The following is a 21,381-nucleotide window of genomic DNA, read 5'->3' on the forward strand; positions in this document are numbered from 1 at the left end:
TGCTTTGTGGACCATTTCTAAACTCTGAGTATGTTTGAAGTTTTCTTTTTGCACTTTATTTTTAATAACTTTCCACCACATTTCATGCAACATTGGAGGTATTTTACTGATATTGCCCCAGAGTAACTTTTCAGTTTTGAAAGAAAAGAATTTCTTGTGCTTTTCTTGTGAACTGTATATTTGTACGTGGAATGAGCTGGTGGAGCTAAGGAATTAGGAGGTTGCGCACTGTTATTTTTAGTACTCTATCACTTCACCCTGATTGCCGGAGTAGTTCCTGGCTAACTTTCCCATGAGTTTTTAACCTCTTGCTGCGCTTATGTAACAGGAAACAGGCTGTCAGGAACAAATAGTGGCATATCAGGAGCACCCTTTAGCAGCAAATGATTCAGTTTGCTCTGCCTTTCCCTCTCTTAAAGTAGACTGATAAATGATCTCAACTTAAGTCTTTCGGTGCGGCATTCCTAGGTTAAGTTTCAGTTTTGGAGAGGCAGAATATTTTTACCAAGACCATGATTCAATCCAAGCGACAAGAGAAGATGAGTGTATTATAAGGTGAACTATTCAGTGAGCAGTGTCATGTCCTGGGACTGTGGATTTAAGTATATCTTTGCTTTTTCTCCAACTCTTAAGGCTGGCATGATGTGCAAACTTCAGGAGAGAGATGATATTGGGCGAATCGAACTGGTCCAGAAGCTGGCAAGAGACAACTGCCAGTTTTTGCAGACGGACAAAAAAGAACAGGAGAAATCTGAACACGTAAGCACTTTTCCTCTTGGGAATGCAGGTTTGAGGGGGTGGAAAGTGTTTCTGCCTGGTTGTATGTTTGAAGGGAAGAATATTTTATTTTAAATTCTTTGGGCTTGGGTTTTTTTTTTCCCCCTCCAAAAGCATGCTTCTTAGTAAAAGAGAATGACAACTGCTCTAATTTTCTAGGCCAGTGGTTTATGACACTGGATTTAGAAGCAGTCTCTTCACAGAAGTAGATCGTGTAGAAATATAAGAATGCACAGGAGCACATGTGAATGCATGTCTATTTGATAGCTTCCAGGCTTGACTTGGGGAATTTCACCCCATCAGAAACTCTGTGGAGTATGAATTCTAAAAGAACATTCTGATGTACTTTTATGTTGAGCCCAGGGGGTGGATCTAGTTATCAAGCAAATAAGTCCTAACTCAAGAAGTAGGTGAGAACAGAGGAACAGATTCTAGATGCTTAGACCCAGCGGCAGAGTCAGAAGGGCGTTTTCCCAGTATTTCATGAACGTTTGTGTTCCAACAAGAGTTATATTGTTTAGATGCAGTTAGACTGGAGTGAAGGGACGCTTTGCTCCGTTGTCCTGAAAGCAGTTATTCAGCCTGAGCCTTAGAACCAAGAACGCTGCGGTCATGCTGGGGAGACAATGGGACCACTCTCTTCGGCTCCACATTGTTGTCTGTTGACTTCGTGTTGTTGTTTGTAAGGCCTCACCCTCCACGCTGAGCCCTCCAGGATTGCTCATGAAGGGGAAAATTCCCCCGTGTGTATGGACGTGTCTTTTCTCTGACTTTTAATCTTTGCTGAAATTTTGTTTTCAACCCTTTGCAAGAGAGCAGAATTGGTTCATGCTCATTCTGCTCCAAGACCATCAATACGAACACCAGGGATTGACGGAGCGGGAGAGGAGGTGAGAGGTCCCAGGATGGCAGGCTGTTCCATTTGATCCCGTAACACATCTATAGCAGTGTGGCATCGAGTCATTAGCTATCAGGGTCTCAAGGGGGAGAACAATTAGGCAGTTTCAGAGCCTGCAGTGGCAGTTATCTCAGAGGTGACTGTTGGCTGTAAGTTTGAGCGGACGTCTCAGGAGCCTTCACCTCAGTGGGTACTACTTAAGGAACTTTCTTGTGTTGTTAAAAACGCTCCAGAGGTTAACTATATGGAAGACTGACTCCTAACCTCTTCTGCATCCATAGAATATCCCAGTGTATGTCTTAAATTTCTCAAAACAATGTTCCTTTTGATTCATCTTAGTTAGAAGAGCAGTCATTTTCATATGCTATATTTTACTGATTTCAGGGTGTTCTCCCCTCCTCCCTCCACACACATCTTAGAATTTCTGAAATCAGGATGAGTCCTAACAGTTGATGATGTGAAAACATGCCCTAGTTTAATTGGGAGCATTTCTCTTCCCTCGTGGTCCTTAAAAAGGATGACATATTATACAATGGGGAAGGAAATGGCAACCCACTCCAGGATTCTTGCCTGGAAAATCCCATGGACAGAGGAGCCTGGGACAGTTCATAGGGTTGCAAAGTCAGGCAAAACTGAGCGACGGAGCACACATTATACAATGGATTGTATATTCGATTCAGTGGATCAGTAACAACCTGAGGGGAGAGAGAGATCCTTTAAAATCAAACCAATAGAGTAACCCTTCCCCCTTCCCCAAGGTCAGAAATCACCAGCCTTAGGCCATAGACAGCTTTATGCTTAATAAAAAGCTACCTGTGTTGCCTTTGCCTTATTAGTTTAATCCAGAATATTATAGTTACAGTTAATGAGAATATAATACCCTCCAAATACATAGTAACAAATCTGAAAGTGCAGCTGTTAATGACTTTGACCATGAGATGCAAATTTAGTGGTGGAAGATTTGCGACTCTGCTTACAGTTGTGTACTCACTGTTTACTCACTCAGTCTTTAAAGCTTCATTTTAAGATGGTAAAAAAGAACACTATGGTTTTTTACTTCTTGCATGAATGTCGTAATATGGATGCATAAACAGCTCTGAAGATTGTGTCCTTCTGAGGGGAAAGATGATGTATAAATAAATAGTGGAATGATGGCCTTTTCTGTTTAGACTTTTCCTGCTGAAGCTGACAGTCAGGAAAGGTGAATGTGAAGGATCTTTCTTCCTTCATGATAAATATGAACTTAGTCATTCTGTGATCTCCCTCCTTCAAGCTGACACCAGCTGAACTGAAAGCTCTCAAGGCTAAGACTTCCACAGTGCACCACCAAATGGAACCTTTGACACTGGATGCTTCCTGCACCTTTTGCAGTTGTTTGTTAGGAATAAAAACCACCTGCTGGATTATTTCACTCTTTTGTCTTAAGCACTCGATATAGCAGTCCCTTTGCTTGCCCACTGAGTTCAGTGTCCATGAGCTGGTTGCAGCATTTTCATTTTTCCTGCCCTCACTTTCTTTTCAGCATCAGTCATCTGTTCTTGTCTATGAAAACACACAGAATATACAGAGGAAACTGCAATTTTCTTAATGTAAACTTACTTCTGCAGCTTCCTACTCTTACAACAATAACAATTATGACCAAACCCTAGAGTTACATACAAATTTCCTTTCTTTTGTGATTCTCAAATGCTTTGACTACCTCATCTCCCATTCCTGAGCCAAAATTATTTAAGTGGACAGTGGTAAAATTTGAGTTTATTTTATATTTTATTTATTTAAAATTTGAGTTTAGAATCTCAGATGCCTATTGAGTCATTCTTTTTAGTGAACGGCTTTGCTTCTCCAGTCCCAGTAAGCCATGTCCCTCTTTGTACATAAGCATTCAAAAGAGAAAGCTACTTTAAGGTACTACTGCCCAGAGATAGACATGAATTTGATAGAATAAGGCTTTTGTTGCTGGTGCATCTTGTTACAAATTGAAGGGGCTTTGAGATTTCTGAGTAGGCATATCTAATATCTTCTTAAACTGGTAAATGCCATGCTTAAAAATGGATGCAATTAGAGAAATGCTTCACTCTGTGCTTTTGCCAGGGTGTTTCTGAAGTTTAAAAAAGTTAAATGTATAATTATCACAAGTTTCTCAGGAAGCACTTACTTTTCCTATTTTCTATTAACAGGCTGTAGGCAAAATTAGCCAGCACTCACTCGTAAGTGTTGAAAATTATGTGAGAACTTTAAGAAGGGGACAGAAAGGGCTCTTTCTTATAAACATTATGAGGGTGAGCTTAATATTTGGTCATTGATTCTTTAAAGAAATTGCCTCTTATGTAGGCATCGTATTTTCCAGTCTTAGTTCTATGATTATATCCATAGAGGAAGGGGCATACGTTACCAAATGGGAACTTTTGAGCTTAACCTGGAAGGATGACTAAAGTCAGAAGGGCAGGGCAGGGCGGGGAAGAGCATTTAAGACAGAGGGGCCGTCAGGAAGGTGTGTGAGTTGAGCCTTGGCAGTTCTTGGGAAAGGAGTTGGGGTGGGGTGGGCTGTGAGGGAAGGTAGAATTCAATTGTGAAAGACCTGGCAACACGCTCTAAGCAGTTTAGACTTGCTATTCTGGCCAAGGAAAACCATCAAAGAAGGGAAGCGGCATAATCAGATGTAGGCTTTGTAAGATCCCTCTGGCATTGGTTTAGAGGAAAAATTGAGTGAGGAAGAGGGAAACGCTGGAGAAAACCCTTAGAAAGATATTGTTGTGAGTCAGGTGAGAGATGTAAGTCTGAACCAGGGTGGCACTCTGGGAAATGAGAAGGTCGCAGATGGTGGGTGAGTCATTTAGATGGTAAACTTGGCAGTATTTGATGACTGGTGATGGGAGGATGTGTGTGCTAATTTATACTAAGCAATTTTGAAGTTTGTACTACAATTTCCTGATATAGACATGAGGAAGTTGTCTTTATCTCCAGAATGGTTGGTCACTTTTCCCAAAAAGCTCTGTAGCCATTTACCTTGCCTTGACCTGCAGTTGTTTCAGGTATCTGAGATAGATGCTACAGCACACAGTGTTTATCTCATCAGCAAATCATCAGATGAGTTTTTGGCTAACAGTAGGGAGACTGCTTCTTTTGAGACCCAGGTACTTGGACCTGGGTGTCACAGCAAGACTTTTCACCTGGGCAGACAGGACTCTTTCTCATGGCAGAGGTAGAGTTTGATGTGGGCCTTGAAGTAGGTTTGTAGTTGGATTTAAACAATCCAAACTGAAGAAAAGCATTCCCGGCAGAGAGAGGAGCATTAGAAAATACACAAGGCGTTTTTTTTTTTCTTGAAATTGAAACCACTCTGTGTCACCAGAGCACCAGGAATGGGGTTGAGGAAGATGGTGGCAAAGATTTAGGAGAAGGAAAAATGAGGAACGAGATCGGGGCCAGGGTGTGGAGGATTTCGAGGGCTGACACGTTTCACTTCATTCTACAAATAATGAAGAGCCACTGACTTGTTAGTTTTCATCAAAAAGAAGGATGAGGGGGCCCTTCTGTGAGGGAAATGATATTATTTCAGTGTGATGGGTCAGAAAGCTGAGGCTGGTGGGTGACCAAGCAGAGCTGGGCCAAGTGGGAACTCAAGTCCGACTGCCCCTGGTCACCTGCTCGCTCAGCCGTCAGCCCTGGAGGAAGCCTGGTGTGAGGACCGGAAGCGAGACGACAGGGTGGTCCTGAGGAAGAGCGGCCACCGGGCCGGCGGCCCTGGGGGGACGGCAGAACGATGATGTACTGAAGGGATGGTGGCGGTGAAGTGTGGGAAGGAAGAAAGAAAAGGGATGCTTAGGTACAAGCTTAGTTTGAGTTCTAACTGACTTTTTTAAAGTGTGTAGACAGTTCACGTTTAGTATCTGTGAAGCAGCTGGATTGAAGAACAACTCTAGGTGGAGGTGCCGTGTTCTGCCATACCACTGCGCTCTTTACCGGAAGACTGAAACTCGGCTTTTCCTGAAATGTTGTTTATGCTCTGTAGCAACAAGCAGCTCCTAAACTCGACCTCCCAGTGTCCAAACTGCAGAAACGAAAGTCTGTAAAACGTACGTGGACGGCCTGCCTAGCGATGCTTGCTTTCCACGGGGACCCTGTCTGTATCCCTCCCTCTCCCCACCCTGCTTTCTTTAGTTCCTTTGTTAAGTCTGGGGACCCACCCTACTTCCTTCCCCTTTTCCAATTCACTCATGAAATATGGGTGGGAAGGAGGTTTTACACATTCTGAAACCGAATCTTGGCAGGGTCTGCTGCCAGGCTGGGGTCCCTATCTCTCAACTTAAACCGGAATTTCCTCTCCCCCGTTTCCTGCAGCCTCATCCTGGAGCCCTGTTTGCGTCAAAGGGCTCACTGGGCGTCCAAGGGCTTGCTGCCCGTGTGTCCCTGGGGCAGAAGTGGGCTGGAGTATTCTGGCTCCTGCCACTCTTTATTTCACACTCTAAAAGTTGGTCTCTGCATTTTCCCAACTTTCATTTAGTCTCTTACTTGGAAAAAAAAAAAAGACTTTATATAAAATGAAAAGCCTCTTTATGCTCTATGTGAAATACTGAAAAGAGATGGCCTTATTATTCTGTATTCAAACTTGCTTTATACATCGAGGTGAGTAAAATTAAAGAAGAATCATGGCATTATTTGAAGTTTGCCAGTAATTTAGTTTAACCAAGAACTACTTAAAGACAAGTGCAGTGTTATCACATTGCTTAGTTTCAAAAGCCAGAATTCAAATGTAATAGGCAAGTCATAACATATTAAGTGGCCCACTACTGAGAAATTCTGTGCAGAAACCATGTTGTTTTTCTTAATGAGAAAAATCCCAGCTTTGTGTTGGTGTGGCATTTACATATATACCTTTTTAGAGGAAATAGGCTTCCTTGAGTGAGTTGTTTTAATTCATCTTTAATCAGGATTAATTTGGCCACAGAGTAATCACAAAAGTGATAGAGAAGATAGGTCTTACCTCCAAGAAGTTTACGGTCTGGCTGGAGATAAAATTCACACGTGGAGAACCAGTGCACCATTCAAGACAGTGTTAAACGAAGTGTTTAAATAATTTCACAGATGTTCAGGGAGAAGGAAGTACCTCTGGTAAACTTTTTCACAGTCGCTGCAATCCATAGAGAAGCTCTTTTCCTTTTTCAAAAGCAAGGTTTGGAAGTTTGGTTCCTTTTAAACCCTGCTTTTATTTTGTTTTTTTCCATCATAAAATTGGCAGCCAGGCAGCCAGGGGACTTCAGTGTTTGAGCTCCTACTGTCTGACAGAGCCATCTGCCCACTAGCTGGGGTTTTTAGGTCTCACAAGAAGCCTGTTGCAACTCTCAACATTTAAAAAATATTATCTTCAGTTTTTAACATTTTAAGCAGAGAGGAACTTGTCATTATTGTATTCGTTTATTTTTCTGAAGATACTTGTTTATTTTTAAAAAGGCCCAGTTAAGAAAATGGATCCTGGCTCAGTTAGTTTGGTTTATCAAATTCGTATTCTTCGCTGATGTTGGATTCCCTATGGTACAGATGCTACTCACCAGGTTTATCAAGTTCTTCTACTTGTGAGATTGAAATAGTCATATTATCTTTAGTATGTTTGAGAAATCCTACTGCTGTGTTGTGCTGTGCTTCATTGCTCCGTCGTGTCTGACTCTTTGCGACCCCATAGACTGTAGCCCGCCAGGCTCCTCTGTCCATGGGGATTTTCCAGGCAAGAGTATTAGAGTGGGTTGCCATGCCCTCCTCCAGCGGGAGAAATCGTACTAAATATGGTGAAACATTGAAATACTGAAAAATAAAGTATTTTTCTCAACTTTTGTTCCTCTCAGTGGTATAACTCACTCCAGACCCCTGGCAACCTTATATTCTTTTTTTCTCTACCCCTATCAAGGTGTGATCTGCATTAATATAACAGTATTAATACTTTGTAGGTTGTCATCTGATCAGTTAACACTAGAAATCTTTGGTGGTTTGGTTTCATTTGAATTTATAATGAGTGCTTTAAGACAAAAGGGTAGAGAAAAGATGCATGGACAGATGGACAGCCCTTCACAGAGAGATGGACTGTACTTTATGACAACTGTGTATCACTGAGGCTTGGAGAAATAAGACATGGAGACACAGGGACTCATGTACATTGTGTCTTGATTCCCCCAAAGACTGTCCTGATACATCAGTGCTTTGGGGGGAGGCAACATTGCAAGAAATTTAGAGGCTGAGTTCACAGTTACTGTTGTCTAGTTGCCAAGTCCTGTCCAACTCTTTTGTGACCACATGGACTGTAGCCCACCAGACTCTGTCCGTGGGATTCTCCAGGCAAGAGTACTGGCGTGGGCTGCCATGCCCACCTCCAAGGGATCTTCCTGACCCAGGGATCTCTTGTGTCTCCTGCATTGGCAGGCAGTGAATTGTTTACCACTGAGCCACCTGGGAAGCCCTGAGTTCCCAGTTACCTGCATCCTAAGTTCCAAGATGCTATGGAAGCTTGTCACAGGGCACTCAGCTGGTCCAGGGAGACACGCCTGTGTCCCTGAGGAAGAGACAGGATCTGAAGAGTCAGAAGAGTTCCTAGAAGAAGTGAGGCAGGGCAGGCGTTCCAGGCAGAGGAGAAAACCTTGTGAGGACAGGAAGGGCTGATGCCGAGAGGACCCTGCAGCTCTGCAGAGGGAAGCAAGAGGCTGGAGCCCCGGGGAGGGCGAGGAGGCAGGTCTACCCGAGAGGCGGGGACAGAGGAGCAAGGCCTTACCCACAGGCTTAGTCAAAAATGGGGTGCTCAGAGTGATCCAGAGCCCTTGTGGAGACTTTAAACAAGGGAGGAAGATGATGAGGTTTGAATTTTTGAGATCCCTCTGCTGCACTGTGGGAATGGGTCTGCCGGCCAGGAATGGGTCACACTCACTCCTTTCAGAGCTTGCTGACTCGCCTCCCCTCACAGATCACTCTTGATTTTACATAAGACAGTAACCAGCATAAAGCTTTGCTGTGAAGACAGAATGTCCAGTTATAGCTCAGCTTTTAACTGAATAGCTTTACTCTAAAATGTACCATATCAAAAAACAAAAAAACAAAATGTGCCACATCATCATTTTTCTTTTAAAAATTGACTTTGATTCAGTCCTGTTTCATAGAATAAATTTTGAACTTGTATGTAATATGAATACTTTCTGTTAAAGGCACGTATGTTCACATTAAATGTACTCGACTTTGCTGCATAATATTTGCTGCATATTGATTCAGCCAGAGTTTGGTGATTTCTGTGTGATTCAGATACTTCAGTTGATAAAGATGAGGAAAAGAAATTTATAAAAGATTTTCATGTGGGATGTAAAGAACTTTTTTTTTTTTTTCCCTTTTGCAGTGGGAAGTGGGTGGAAAGGAAAAATTCCATCTGGCATACAGCAGCCCTAAATGTTGTTTTAAGAGAGCAAAAATAGAAGATGGCTGAAAATATCGTAACAGAACATAGCAGGCTGTGGGCAAATGTACAGTACATATTTTCCTAATAAATCATGTTAAATACCCATATTTTGCTTAAAACATGACCATGTTCTTGTTTGTCAGTACATACAAATTTGTCTTTAATTTTTAAAAAATCAACCACTCCATTATTGAAGAACAAAAGACTTGTTTGGGTGTCTTGAAGTTAATGCTGTCACATTAAGTCTACCTGGAATAGGTTTTTGTGGGGTTTTCTTTTTTCCAATCTCTCCCTCCTGTATTAAGAAAAAAAAATGGAGAAATAAGATATGGCATGTCTCTTCATTTATTGTACATTGTCCGTAATTAGGTGAACAAGGCTCAACAATTTTAACAAAACTTTGTAAATGTCCCCTTTGTTCAGGTTCCAGGAATGACTGGGCATGATCCAGGTGAGCTGAGTCAGAGTAAAGGATTAGGGGCTCCTTTAGATCCAAGAAATACAGAGAGGGAGTGAACAATGGTGATAATAAGATAATTAGGATGGCGGGAAGTGGCCCTGGGGTAGGGATTTCCAAGGAAGCTCATGAAAACTCGATGAGTCCCAGAAGCATATCTTAGTGACCTCTCAGGTGGGGGTGGGGTAGAAGGTGTCCAGTTAAAATTTGGACCCAGTGCAATCAAAATCATATGGGTGATTTGTTAAACCTTTCTTGATCTTGCCTTGGCTACGATTTATAGAGGTAAAACAAGCTTCCTATTGGTACTCTCGTGAATAAAGAATTCTAATGATCCCCAGATGGTGCAGTGCCTAATAAAATACCAAACTGAATTTTATGGCTGGAGATGCTGTCACTTTCTCCCAGGTCAGTGACCTTACTATAAGGAATCGAACCCTCATCTCCCACATTGGTAGGCGGTTTCTTTACCACTGAGCCACCAGGGAAGCAGTTACGCCATCAGAAAACTAACACAGCAAGTCCTAAAAGCAGGCACAAACAGTTTGGCCAACAAAAAGTTACTGGGACATTCAGGGCTTATTGAACATCCATAGGGAAGCACAGAACTGAAAATTACCTCTGTGTTAAAACAATACTTTGATATAACTCTAAAATCGTGGGAACTGAGAGGTTAATTGAAGCCATGGAGATAATATTGGCTCCTCTCCTACTCCATACGACTGGAATATACAGTCGCAGAGACAGAAACATGCCTGGCTCCAGTTAGTGCTGAATTCTCCCTACAGGTTTGAGGTTAAGGGATGTACCAGCCAGGTGGAGAAGGGAAGCTTTTGAGCTTGTGTGTGAAGTCGCTCAGTTGTGTCCGACTCTTTGTGACCCCATGGACTGTAGCCTACCAGGCTCCTCCATCCATGGGATTTTCCAGGCAAGATTATTGGAGTGGGTTGCCATTTCCTTCTCCAGTTTGAGCTTAGATGAGGCCAAATTCTAACTAACCCTTACAATCCAAGAGAAGAAACTTTGGAACAAAGCAGAGAGCCAGTTTTATTCTGATTGTCTTTTAAGGAGTATACTTGAATGCCAGATGCTTGTGGGCAGATGCCTCTCAAGACTTGCTGAGCTGTTAAATGCCATTTCCATTGTAAGTTAGCAATCGTGTCTGACCTGTATCCAGATTTTAAGTAGATCCCACTTCTATCTGAAGTCAGTAAATCTCAAATTCCTGTCCTTTAGTATTACTCATGATCTTGGCACATGGAGGAGAGCTGCATAGACCTGAGACAAGTTCGCCACACCCTGGAAAAACCCTTCTTCACGAAGATCCAGGTGGCCCTGGGTAGAGTCAAGTCTGTAGCTGCTGAGCCCCCTGGGCCCCGCCTCGTGCGCCTTGCCATTTTTGCATCTTGGCTCTGGCTTCTGCTTTTAGATACCACACCTGGCCATGCCAGAACCTTCGGAGAAGAGGGCAGTGAGGGTTTTGTTGGGCCTGTTTTGGCCCAAACCTAAGTTTTAAGATCACTTTACTCCAGAAGAAAAGTCAGGAATGCTGTCTTTTTTCTTCCAAGTGATAGAGCATGGCAGACTGCAGACTGCAGTCTGGAGGTTCCTAGAAGGAAGAGTTGGGTAGCACAGGCCTACAGAAGACCCAGAGGGAATTCAGTGTGTGTTCCTTAGCCAGATGCGATGACCCAGCAATTCTGGGGGATTCAGTCACTTACTTGACTGCCTCGAGGTCTTCAGACCAATGCTAGCACCTCGAAGCAGTCAGATGCTTAGCTTCTCTACCATTAGCAGCTTATTTCAGATTCCCCTGTTTGAACTCATAGAGATGATTAGGAAAAAATCCTACTAGGAAGGAGAAAGCCAGGTAACTGTTTAGCTTGCTGCTACCAACAGTGAGCATTCAGCTGTGACACCTAAAGTTCACTTTGTTGAGGGCCTAAATGATGTTTAATTTCAGTAGAACTTTCTCCTTCTCAAATATAGAGCAAATTTTTTAAATGTTTGGCCAAGATTAATTTTTTCTTGCCTATATTCACTGAGAAAAGCATTTGTTAAGCCCTGATGAACCAGGCATCACACATGATAGAACAAAGACATAAGTGAGCAGGACTGGATTTGAGCCCCCAAGCTCATCACCACTTATGAGGGAGGAGGATTGAAAACAGACAAGAGAGTTGAAGAAGGTTAGTGTGCAGACCGAAGAAAAGAAGGGGTGTACTTTGAATAAGGTGTCTGTTTCTAGAAAATCGTTTCTTCACCTTCTTGTGAGGTATTTGCTAAATTAAACATGATCTCTTTTACTTCCTGGCATTGTGACCAGGTAAGACAAATCATAAATGGCAGACATCATAAGCCTTGTCTCTAAGGAGAGTTAGATATTGTTGCAAAATGGCATTGACCATTTTCCTCTCTCCCCATTTTCTAGCTACAAAATATTTTTAAAATTAGTATATTGTATATAGTTCTGACCTATTTAATAGTTGAATTTGTTTTTGAAAACAAGCTTCATTCTTGAGATTTATGGATGTTTAACAGTCAAGAACAAGGCATCAGGCAACTTGCTGGAATTCATAGCACATTTCTTTCTGTTAGAGACTTTTTTGTTTACATTTGTTCTACTAACTATAAAGTAATACACGCGTTTTGCAGAGAATTTCGAAATAATAGAAAGCTACAAAGAAGAAAAATATTTGGTGAGAACTAACCAGGATTTCTCCTCTCTGTCTCCATAATCAGCACATGGATTATGAGGCTTTTCTTACGTTTCTATAACAGACTTCACTTATCTACTCTTCCCATTTGGGGGCAAATAGCGTTTCAAATTTTTCCAGTTATAGTAATCTGAGATGCACATGTCTAGAAAAATCTTTATCTAAGTTTATATTTCTTAAGGGTAAATTCCTAGCTGAGTAATTACTACTCACAGGTATGAACTGCCTTAATCTTTTCTGTTTTATGACTGTTCTTAAAGCTTTTTCCAGTTTTCATAAACATCAACACTCCATTAAGATATTTGTTTTGTTACACCCTCACTCATATTGGAGCACCCCTGGTGACTCAGATGGTGAAGAGTCTGCCTGTAGTGTGGGAGACCTGGATTCGATCCCTGAATTGGGAAGATCCTCTGGAGAAGGAAATGGCAACCCACTCCAGTATTCTTGTCTGGAAAATCCCATGAACGGAGGAGCCTGGTCAGCTACAGTCCATGGGATTGCAGAGTCGGACACAACTGGGTGACTTCTCTTTCTTTCTTTCTTTCTAACTTTCACCCATATTGATTATTATGATTCTTAGAAGGAGAAGCTAAGTTTTCTTGTCGGGTTGATGGGAAGGAAAAGTATTATCTTGTTCAGATTTACATTTCTTTTCTAGTGAGGTTGAATACTTGCAGTTAATATCAGTCTGTCTATATTTCTTCTGTAATTAATCTATTCACCTCCTTTGCCCATTTTTTCCATTGGGATTTTTATTACTAATTTGAATAACTACTTTATACATTAGGGACATAAATCTTTGTCATATTTGTTACATGTAGTTTTTCCAAGCTTCTTATTTTTTGTTTTTATGCACATATAAGCAAAAGAGTTGATTCATGTTTTTTAACTTTAAAAACTGCCTTTAAAATTAGAAAGTTCTTCCCACTTCTGTGGCTAGATACTTAATTTTATTTTTTTCTATTCTAGAGTTATACTTCTTACTCAGATCTTTAATATAACTGGAATTTATTTTTATAATATAAAAGTAAGATTTCTACCATCAGCTATCCCATGCAGATTTTTTCATGTTTTCAGACTTTTACTGGTTGCAGCATTTAAAAAATCCATTGTATTCTTGAGAAGTTGAAACTGTTAACAAACTTCCTTCAAATTAAATATACAGAATATAAACTTAGTAACATTACCTCTCTGAGCTTCAGTTTCCTCATCTATGAAAGTAGGAGATTAGAGGTGTAAGATTTCTTCTAGTTCTGAAATTCCTGTCTTAAACTGAAGATGACGTCCCCCACCCCCACTTTCCCAGTTTAGCAGCATTGGTACTTTTGAGTGTTAAACACTTTGGGGGAAAATGTTGCCATTTTGAAATGGATGCCAATCGATTACTCGGGAGGCCCTGAGTAGCCATTTTTTACTCTGATTGCCTATGCTTATCAATGCCAAAAATCATTCTGTTCTTTTATGTGCTAAAAATTCTCTTGTGGGTAGAATTTCTAAAAAATCTCCTCTTGGTGAAATGCAGTTGGTGTGGGACAGATGCGATCTAGCAGCCAGCTAGGAGTGTAGCTCTGCTCTCAGTGTGTTGAAGCCACATTTCAAGCCATGTCATTAAATATTTGGAATTGTTTCTCTGAGTTTACAATGTCCTGAGCAGGATTAAGATATAAAACTCTCAGATAATGACAAACTGAAAAAAAAAAAAAAAAAACTTCTAGATCCTACTGTCTTGAACTTCTAGAAATAAGAAGAAATTAGTCTGTTTATTTATAGTGGCTCAGTTCCTTAACCACTGTCCACAACCTTGCTCCAAACCACTGTTTGTTTGTTGTTGTTGTTGTTTTAATGCAAATTTTTATCTCTCCCCTGTCTCTCAGAAAGAATATTTCTTCTCTGAGGATAAACTCTGTGTTTTATTTGAACTTTTATCCCCAGCATCTTGCGTGAGGCTTTCAATTGGTATTTGTGGACCTGATTTCTGTAGAGAAGGCAAATGTGAGTGATTTGAAATAGTTCCAAAGTTCAAGCACTCAAACCAAATCTGTGCAAATCCAAACTTATACCTGCTCCAGGATTCCAGTTCATTGGAGATTTAAAGTTTTAAATTAAAGGTTTTGTATCAGGGAGGATTAGCCTGGAAATGACAGGAGAAAGGACGAGGAGGTTCCTCACCAATCATCAGCTGGTAAGTGCAGACAAGTCTTTAGGAGAACACATACTTGGTAAAGGGTAAAACAAACTTTCAAGCTTCAGTGAGTCACAGTTCATGGAGCAAGGATCTTACCGGGGCAGGTTTATGTATATGAAGATTTCAATTCTCTTTGGTATACTAAGTGCATATTAACATTCAGGAAAATAGATGATTTTTTTGGTCTGTATTATCACTTAAGTACTTCCATTTCTTTTCAATCCATTTTTCTCTTTCTCCACACCCATCCTTCCCTCCAGAAAAAGGGAGAAACACCTACTCCTGTGTAAGCAAATTTATTTCTTTCTTATTTTAACCTTCTGTCTTCCTTTTTACCTCCTAATTTTGTTTATCTTTCAAACAATTGTAGTGGTATTTCATTGCAGTTTAAATTCTCTTAACCTGTTTTAATACCAACTTTTTCCATCACTGCACAATAAACCAAGAGTGACACAGCCCTACTTGTCTCATAGTCTTGTTTCACACTATAAAATAAGGTTTTTGCAATGATTATTGCTGAGACCTAGGTGTGTCTCTCTTAAAACACCAAGGAATGTGCAAAACATGAAAAAACAAGAGTGTTTACTTAAGATGCTTTGTATCTCCTTGCTCCCATGCCATGTGATCTTGTGGTTGCTACGGTAACTAGGAATCTTTCATTCCATAACTTGCTTAAGGACTGAGGCTGACCTTTTTATTACTGCTCTGCCCTCGCTGAAGTTATATGTGCACTCGCGTGCATACACGCACACACATGTGCACATGTTCACAGGCATACACTTGTAAAGTCACATTTATTTACACACAGCAGACATTTGGAAAGAGTTATAGAGTTCCTTGACTTGAAGCCTTCCCATTTTCTAAATGTATTACTTTACACTTTATTTATTTTTTATTTAAAAACTTTTTCCAGCTTTAGTGTGGTATAATTTACAAAAACTGTATATATTTAATGTGTATAAGGTAATGTTTTGATGTATACATACCTTGTAAAATTATCACAATCAATCTGATTAACATATTTATACATCACGAGATTATGTTGGATTGTGTGTACGTGTGTGTGTGGTGAGAACACTTAAGATCTACTCAGGAAATTTCATGGATAGAGTGCTTTTTAAATTTGAAAAATACTTCTCCTGGGTCTGTTCACAGTTAAGAGCTTGATTTCTCAAATAATTTCAGTTTATAAATTAGATCTTTACTTATTCAGAAAGCATTTTCAGACACAACTGCATTTTCTATAAGAGGGATTTGGGAAGAGAAACCAGTGCCTTAGGTACCAGCTGAGGGGGGGTTATCAAGTGCTGCTATAAAAATCCATACCATCCTCTTTTACTCAGATTTTTCAAAGATTCTGTAAAACTGCTACTGTGAATTATTCGAACCCCAGGTGACAAGTATATTTGCAACTAGTAGAGATTTTGTCTGAGTCATAATTTACTGTAGGTTTTCATCTCATCTTTAGGTTGTTGGGGAAAGGGTCAATACTGATATTTTCCCTTTAGAATAACTTTGCATGTGTGTGTCACACACACAAAATGATATGAAAATTCTTAGGAACAAGAAGGTGTTTCTACAATTTGTATTTGCCATTTCTGTAAAATTGCCTAGCAAGCAAGATTTCAGATTTTTTAGTTGTTTTAAATCTCAGATAACATATGTTTTGTATTTTGAGGTCCATCGAGATATACCAATAATGAGAATTGGAAATAGCACTGTTCCCAGCACTAAGTCATCTCAGTTTTTTGCAAAGTAACAGAGTCTGTTGTGAACATATTATGCAAACCCTCTCCAAGGATTCTGTGGATTGATGGAACTCATATCCAAAGTATTGATAGACAGTTTTTCTCCAGTGAACTCAGTCATGTTAGGAGATACTTAATGATCTCATTTAGAATTTGAAGGCATCCCCATTTCTTCTAAATTACCTTCTAATAGGCTTCTGTCAGATCGTGTATGCACAAGGCAGTACCCTCAGTTGCCCTTTGACCTAGGCTTCTTGAAACCAAAGGATAAGTCTTAGTGACTTCCCAACCCAGTCAAGCCTTTGCAGATTCCCATGGACTCACTAACCAGGCTGAGTGTATGTAACTCATAAGTCTTAGCAGAATGAAATAACCACCATATCTGGGACTAAGGGGCTGCAGAAGCAATGGAGTGCAGCAGCCTCGCCCCATGACCGTGGCCAGCATCACGCCTTGTTTGTTGCTGCAGGTGTTTTATCTTGTTTATACTTTAGACGTGCTGATGCTAAAGGATGTTGACTGCTCCCTTGCAGCAGCCCCATCCCAAACTAGGGTCTCATTAGGCATTAACTCACTCCTGAAATTTCTCCTTTCTACCCGAGCCTGCTCTCTGGACTGTCTCTTTGTAGCTGAACCTCCTCCTCCCTGCCTTTGTCGACCTTTCAGTCCTTGACCTTGGGCCATTCTGATGACTAGTATTTGCTCATCTGTCGTTCACCAGGCCGTTCATTCGTTTTACAGGCAGTGTTGTTCTGGATGGAGGGGCAGCACAGAGAACAAGGCAGACCACGTCCAGGTTCTCATGAAACAAATATTGGGTAGAACTTGTCCTGTCATTTCTCCTTGCCCTTCTCCTCTCCTTCCCCACCCATAATCTATTCAGTAACCAAGAACTAGTGTATTGGAATTAGAGGACTTGCTGAGAAAGATTTAATAAAATTTAAGATTTTATGTTAAAAAATAAAAAACATAACACCTGTGTGATTTAATAACTCTCAAGGGTCACATGGGGAGTCTCTTGTGTGAAGCAAAGAAGAGGATCTGAATTGTAGTGAACTGATATTATACCAGGAAGAGTGTTAGGAAAATAAAATGTGCAGGAATTAGATTGAAGTTAGCCTGGATCAGATTCCTAGCCTTGCCCTAATTGTAGGGTTCTCAGAAAACTTACTTTACATGATAATAATTATTAGAGGCAGTAAAATTCAATACATACTGTTCTTCTCTAGCAGCCAGAACTTTCTATCTTGTCACATTTACTGGATTTCTCTAGGAGTTTGACCATGTTCCATAACATAGTGTTTGCTTTCACACTATGGAAGTCAGACTTGACCTAGATTTTCTAAGTCTGGGGATGATTAACCCTATTAGTCCTTTTTAGGCTTTAGTTTGAATTATTAATCATATTATTCTTAGGATTTTTTAAACGAACTAATGATCATTAACTCAAATACTCTCTTTCTGCCAGGATGTGTTTGCTAAGCAAGAGCCTTGGAATCTGGTAAATTTAAACCACTGCTCACCTTGACACACATCTGCTTAGTTTATCTTTCCCTTAGCTGTTCTATTAATCAGGTCTATCTTGCCAGCAATATCCTTTTTTTTTTTTTTTCCTAAAGCTCTGTTTGCTTTTTTTTTTTCTGTAAGAAAATAGAATCATGAGATACATTGTCAGCAAATTCTGTGAAGGTTGTTCTTAGACAAAATTGTTTTTGGCCAGAGGAGATATTTTTTTTCAGATAAGTATTCCAGTTCTGCGGTCCCCACATTTACAGTACAAGAATAGATGCGGGCATTAATGGTTTGGTTTGCTCAGCTGTGTGTGAATTTCCATAGTGCAAGATGAGGAGAGATTCCCTAAACACTAAATCACATGCAGCTTTCCTCTATAGGGAGCTAGCCCTTCAGGCTTCTGGGGAAAAAGTGAAATCAAGACAACCGAATTTTGTACGATCTGAGGATTGGGGAAAAATGTGAAGGTCATTATCTTCAGCCTTACTCACTGAAGAAGCACCTTCACTTGTCGATAATGTTACTGCCAGACTCTGCTCCAGTTTGAAAAGGAGGTCATTTTGCCTCTGTATTTCCTAAAATTGACCTTCAGTCTGGTTCCTCCAACTCACGATCCATTAACGGAAGGTTGCCTTTCTACAGCATCACCAATAATCCTATTCCACAAGGCAGCATAGCTCAGAAAGTGCAGATCTCCTGCAGTGGTTTCATTGTCCCCATCTTTTTCTTCTTAGACATTCCAACTACCTGAACACTACCTCAAAGGGCATGTTTCCCAGACCCTCTTGTAGTTCGTTGGTGCTGAGTCCCATGTGCTTTGATCCGCAGACTGCTCTGCCCACAGGCTCCTCACAGCCCCATTTTGTTTTGTTGGAGATAAGATTCACATAGCGTAAAAGTAACCGTTTTAAAGTGTACAGTCCCATATCTGCCCGGTGCTTGGGCCCATCAGGCCCAAGGCAGCGTGTGCACTGGCAGCCCTGCCCCTTTGTCTGCAAGGTCTCTCGGTGCCCAGGTTCTGTGGGCGTCAGGTTGAACTGATCCCTGCCATCTTTAACTCTATTCTTGCCAGCGCTTCATTTCCCCTGCTGGGTCTCGAGCTTTGCTCTCGCGGAGCTGGTGCACTTGTGGTCCTGAGACCGCGTTCAGTCCCTGCAGCCCTCTTCTCCTCTTGGAACTCAGGATGATGTAGACACCTCTGTTGCCTTATACACTGGGCAGATTGGCTTGCTTTGGCTGCCAGCACCAGGGTAAACTAGCCCCTGCCGTAGTTGTAGTCTCTAACATGTATTAGTGACCATCTTCCAGGGATGTCTGTGGTTCTGGTTAAGAGCTCTGTTGTTGGGTCTTCCTGGGCTTAATCTCAGCTTTAGCACACACACCCTCACCCTGGGATCTTGCTTGGCCAAGTTACTTTGTCAAAATGAGAGATTTAACAGCATTTACCCCATGTGGGCTGTGCTGTGTTTAGTCACTTAGTCATGTCTGACTCTTTGCGACCACATGGACTGTAGCCCACCAGGCTCCTCTGTCCATGGGGATTCTCCAGGCAAGAGTACTGGAGTGGGTTGCCATGCCCCCCTCCAGGGGATCTTCCCAACCCAGGGATCAAACCCAGGTCTCCTGCATTGCAGGCGGATTCTTTACTGACTGAGCCAGCAGGGAAGCCAGAATTGTAGTGGTTAGATAAGAAGGTGGCTCAGACACTGAAGAATCTGCCTGCAGTGCGGGAGACCTGGGTTCAATCTCTGCATTGGGAAGATCCCCTGAAAGAGAAAATGGCAACCCACTCTACTATTCTTGCTTGGAGAATTCCATGGACAGAGGAGCCTGGTGGGCTACAGTCCATGGGATCACAAAGAGTTGGACATGACTGAGCAACTAACACTTAGATAAACGGAAGCCCATCTCCTAGCTTTGCTGACATATGGTGAACCCTCAATAAATGTAATCGATTTATCTGCCTGGTCTTGACTTGATCCCTCCCTTGTTGCCTGTTCCTAGTAGATCTGTTAGTTGGATATGGCAGTGCTGTCTCCTTAGTTCTTCAACTGTAACTTCTACCACTGTGAGTTAAAAACTATGTTAGCTTTCTTTAATGGTCTGGTAACTAATGATTACATGATGCTTTATACTTCACCATGTATACTTACCATGTATCCTCTTAAATTGGAGAAGGAAATGGCAGCCCACTCCAGTATTCTTGCCTGGAGAATCCCATGGGCAAAGGAGCCTGACAGGCTATAGTCCATGGGCTCATAAGAGTCAGACATGACTTACCAACTAAACCAACCAACCAACCATCCTCTTAAGTACTGGCCAAATCTGGGAACACCCAGATTTGTGATTTTGCAAAATTAGTGATTTTCACATTAATGACTCACAGAGTAATATCCTGAATTAGAGCAAGTTGTGATCTCATAACTTGTCTGCCTGTATCACTATCCAGTGTGACGAGCATGCACCTCGTCTTTTCAGTTCACCCGTATCTGTTTGAGTGTCCCAGACTTCCCGTTGGTGATGAAGATGCAGAAGAGGGCGGGCCAGTGTCATCCACTGCCCGAGTAGTTGGGTGACCCTTCCTTGGGAAGAGCACCTCTCAGCAGACTGTCCGTTCTGTTAGCACCATCGGAGTTCACTGCTTGAGATGTAGCCTGTGAGACTTATGCTGTCATTCTGTAAACCTCCACTCAAAATTGCACTTTTATCCTTTCCTCTTTCTGTTCATTCACTGATTCATTTGACTAATGTTTAAATATCTATGAAGTGCCAAGACCTGTTTGTTGGGAGTTCGGTGTTGAAGAAGATATGGTGCCTGCCTACACATGAGCTTATGCTTTAGAAGGGAAACAAAAAAGGTCGTCAGTGTGTGCTTTTTGAGATACTGGGTCGGAAGGATTCGTGTGGTACCGTGGGGTCTGAGAAAAGGGCCCGCCACATCAGACTGAAGGTAGAGAGGACAGGAAACATGGAGGATGTGATTCTTGAAGTGCACTTTGTAAGGTGAGTGAAAGTCCGACCAAGAAGGGTGGGAAATGAAAGGAGTCATAATAAGCTATTGGCTCTAAGTGCCATCACAGTCCTTTCAGGCTGTAATAAAACACCACAGACTGGGTGGCTTATCAACAGGAGAAATTTATTGCTCACAGTTCTGGAGGTTGAGAAATCCAAGATCAGGGCACCAGCAATTCAATGTATGATGAGAGCCCACTTTCTGGTTCGTAGACAGCTCTCATTTTGCTCTGTCCTCACAGGGCAGCAAAGGGTCAAGGGATCTCTCAGGGGCCTCTTTTATAAGGGTACTTATTGCATTCAAGAGGTCTCCGCCCTCAGGACCTAGTCACCTAAAAGCTCTGCCTCCAGACACCATCACGCTGGGGATTAGGTTTCAACATAGAATTTTTGGAGAGAGGACTCATTTAGTCCATAGCAAATGCCTTCCTATGAATAAATTAGCAGTTACTGTGTTCACAGACTTGAGGGAAAACAGCTTTGCATCTTGTACTACTTGTATGACTTCTTGAATGCCATGGCATCAAGCTAGATGATTCTGTTCATCCTTCATATGACCAGATCTCTGTGCTGCCTGCTTTACACAGGTCTGGTGATGGAGCCGGCCTGGGTCATGGGAGGAGTGTTGAGGATCCTGCTTGGG

General features: G+C 41.6%; 1 protein-coding gene across 2 annotated transcripts in view; it reads left to right on the plus strand.

Moving 5' to 3' along the window:
- The window catches only part of RAPGEF5 (Rap guanine nucleotide exchange factor 5), a 192,619-nt gene that overhangs the window by 92,344 nt on the left and 78,894 nt on the right, over nt 1-21,381 (plus strand). For both annotated transcript variants that reach the window (XM_070470214.1, XM_070470219.1), the window contains exon 8: nt 634-759. In XM_070470214.1, the coding sequence (XP_070326315.1) occupies nt 634-759 (126 nt within the window). The remainder of the gene's footprint in view (nt 1-633; nt 760-21,381) is intronic.

Source organism: Odocoileus virginianus, chromosome 1, assembly GCF_023699985.2.
Source record: "Odocoileus virginianus isolate 20LAN1187 ecotype Illinois chromosome 1, Ovbor_1.2, whole genome shotgun sequence".
Lineage (NCBI taxonomy): Eukaryota > Metazoa > Chordata > Mammalia > Artiodactyla > Cervidae > Odocoileus > Odocoileus virginianus.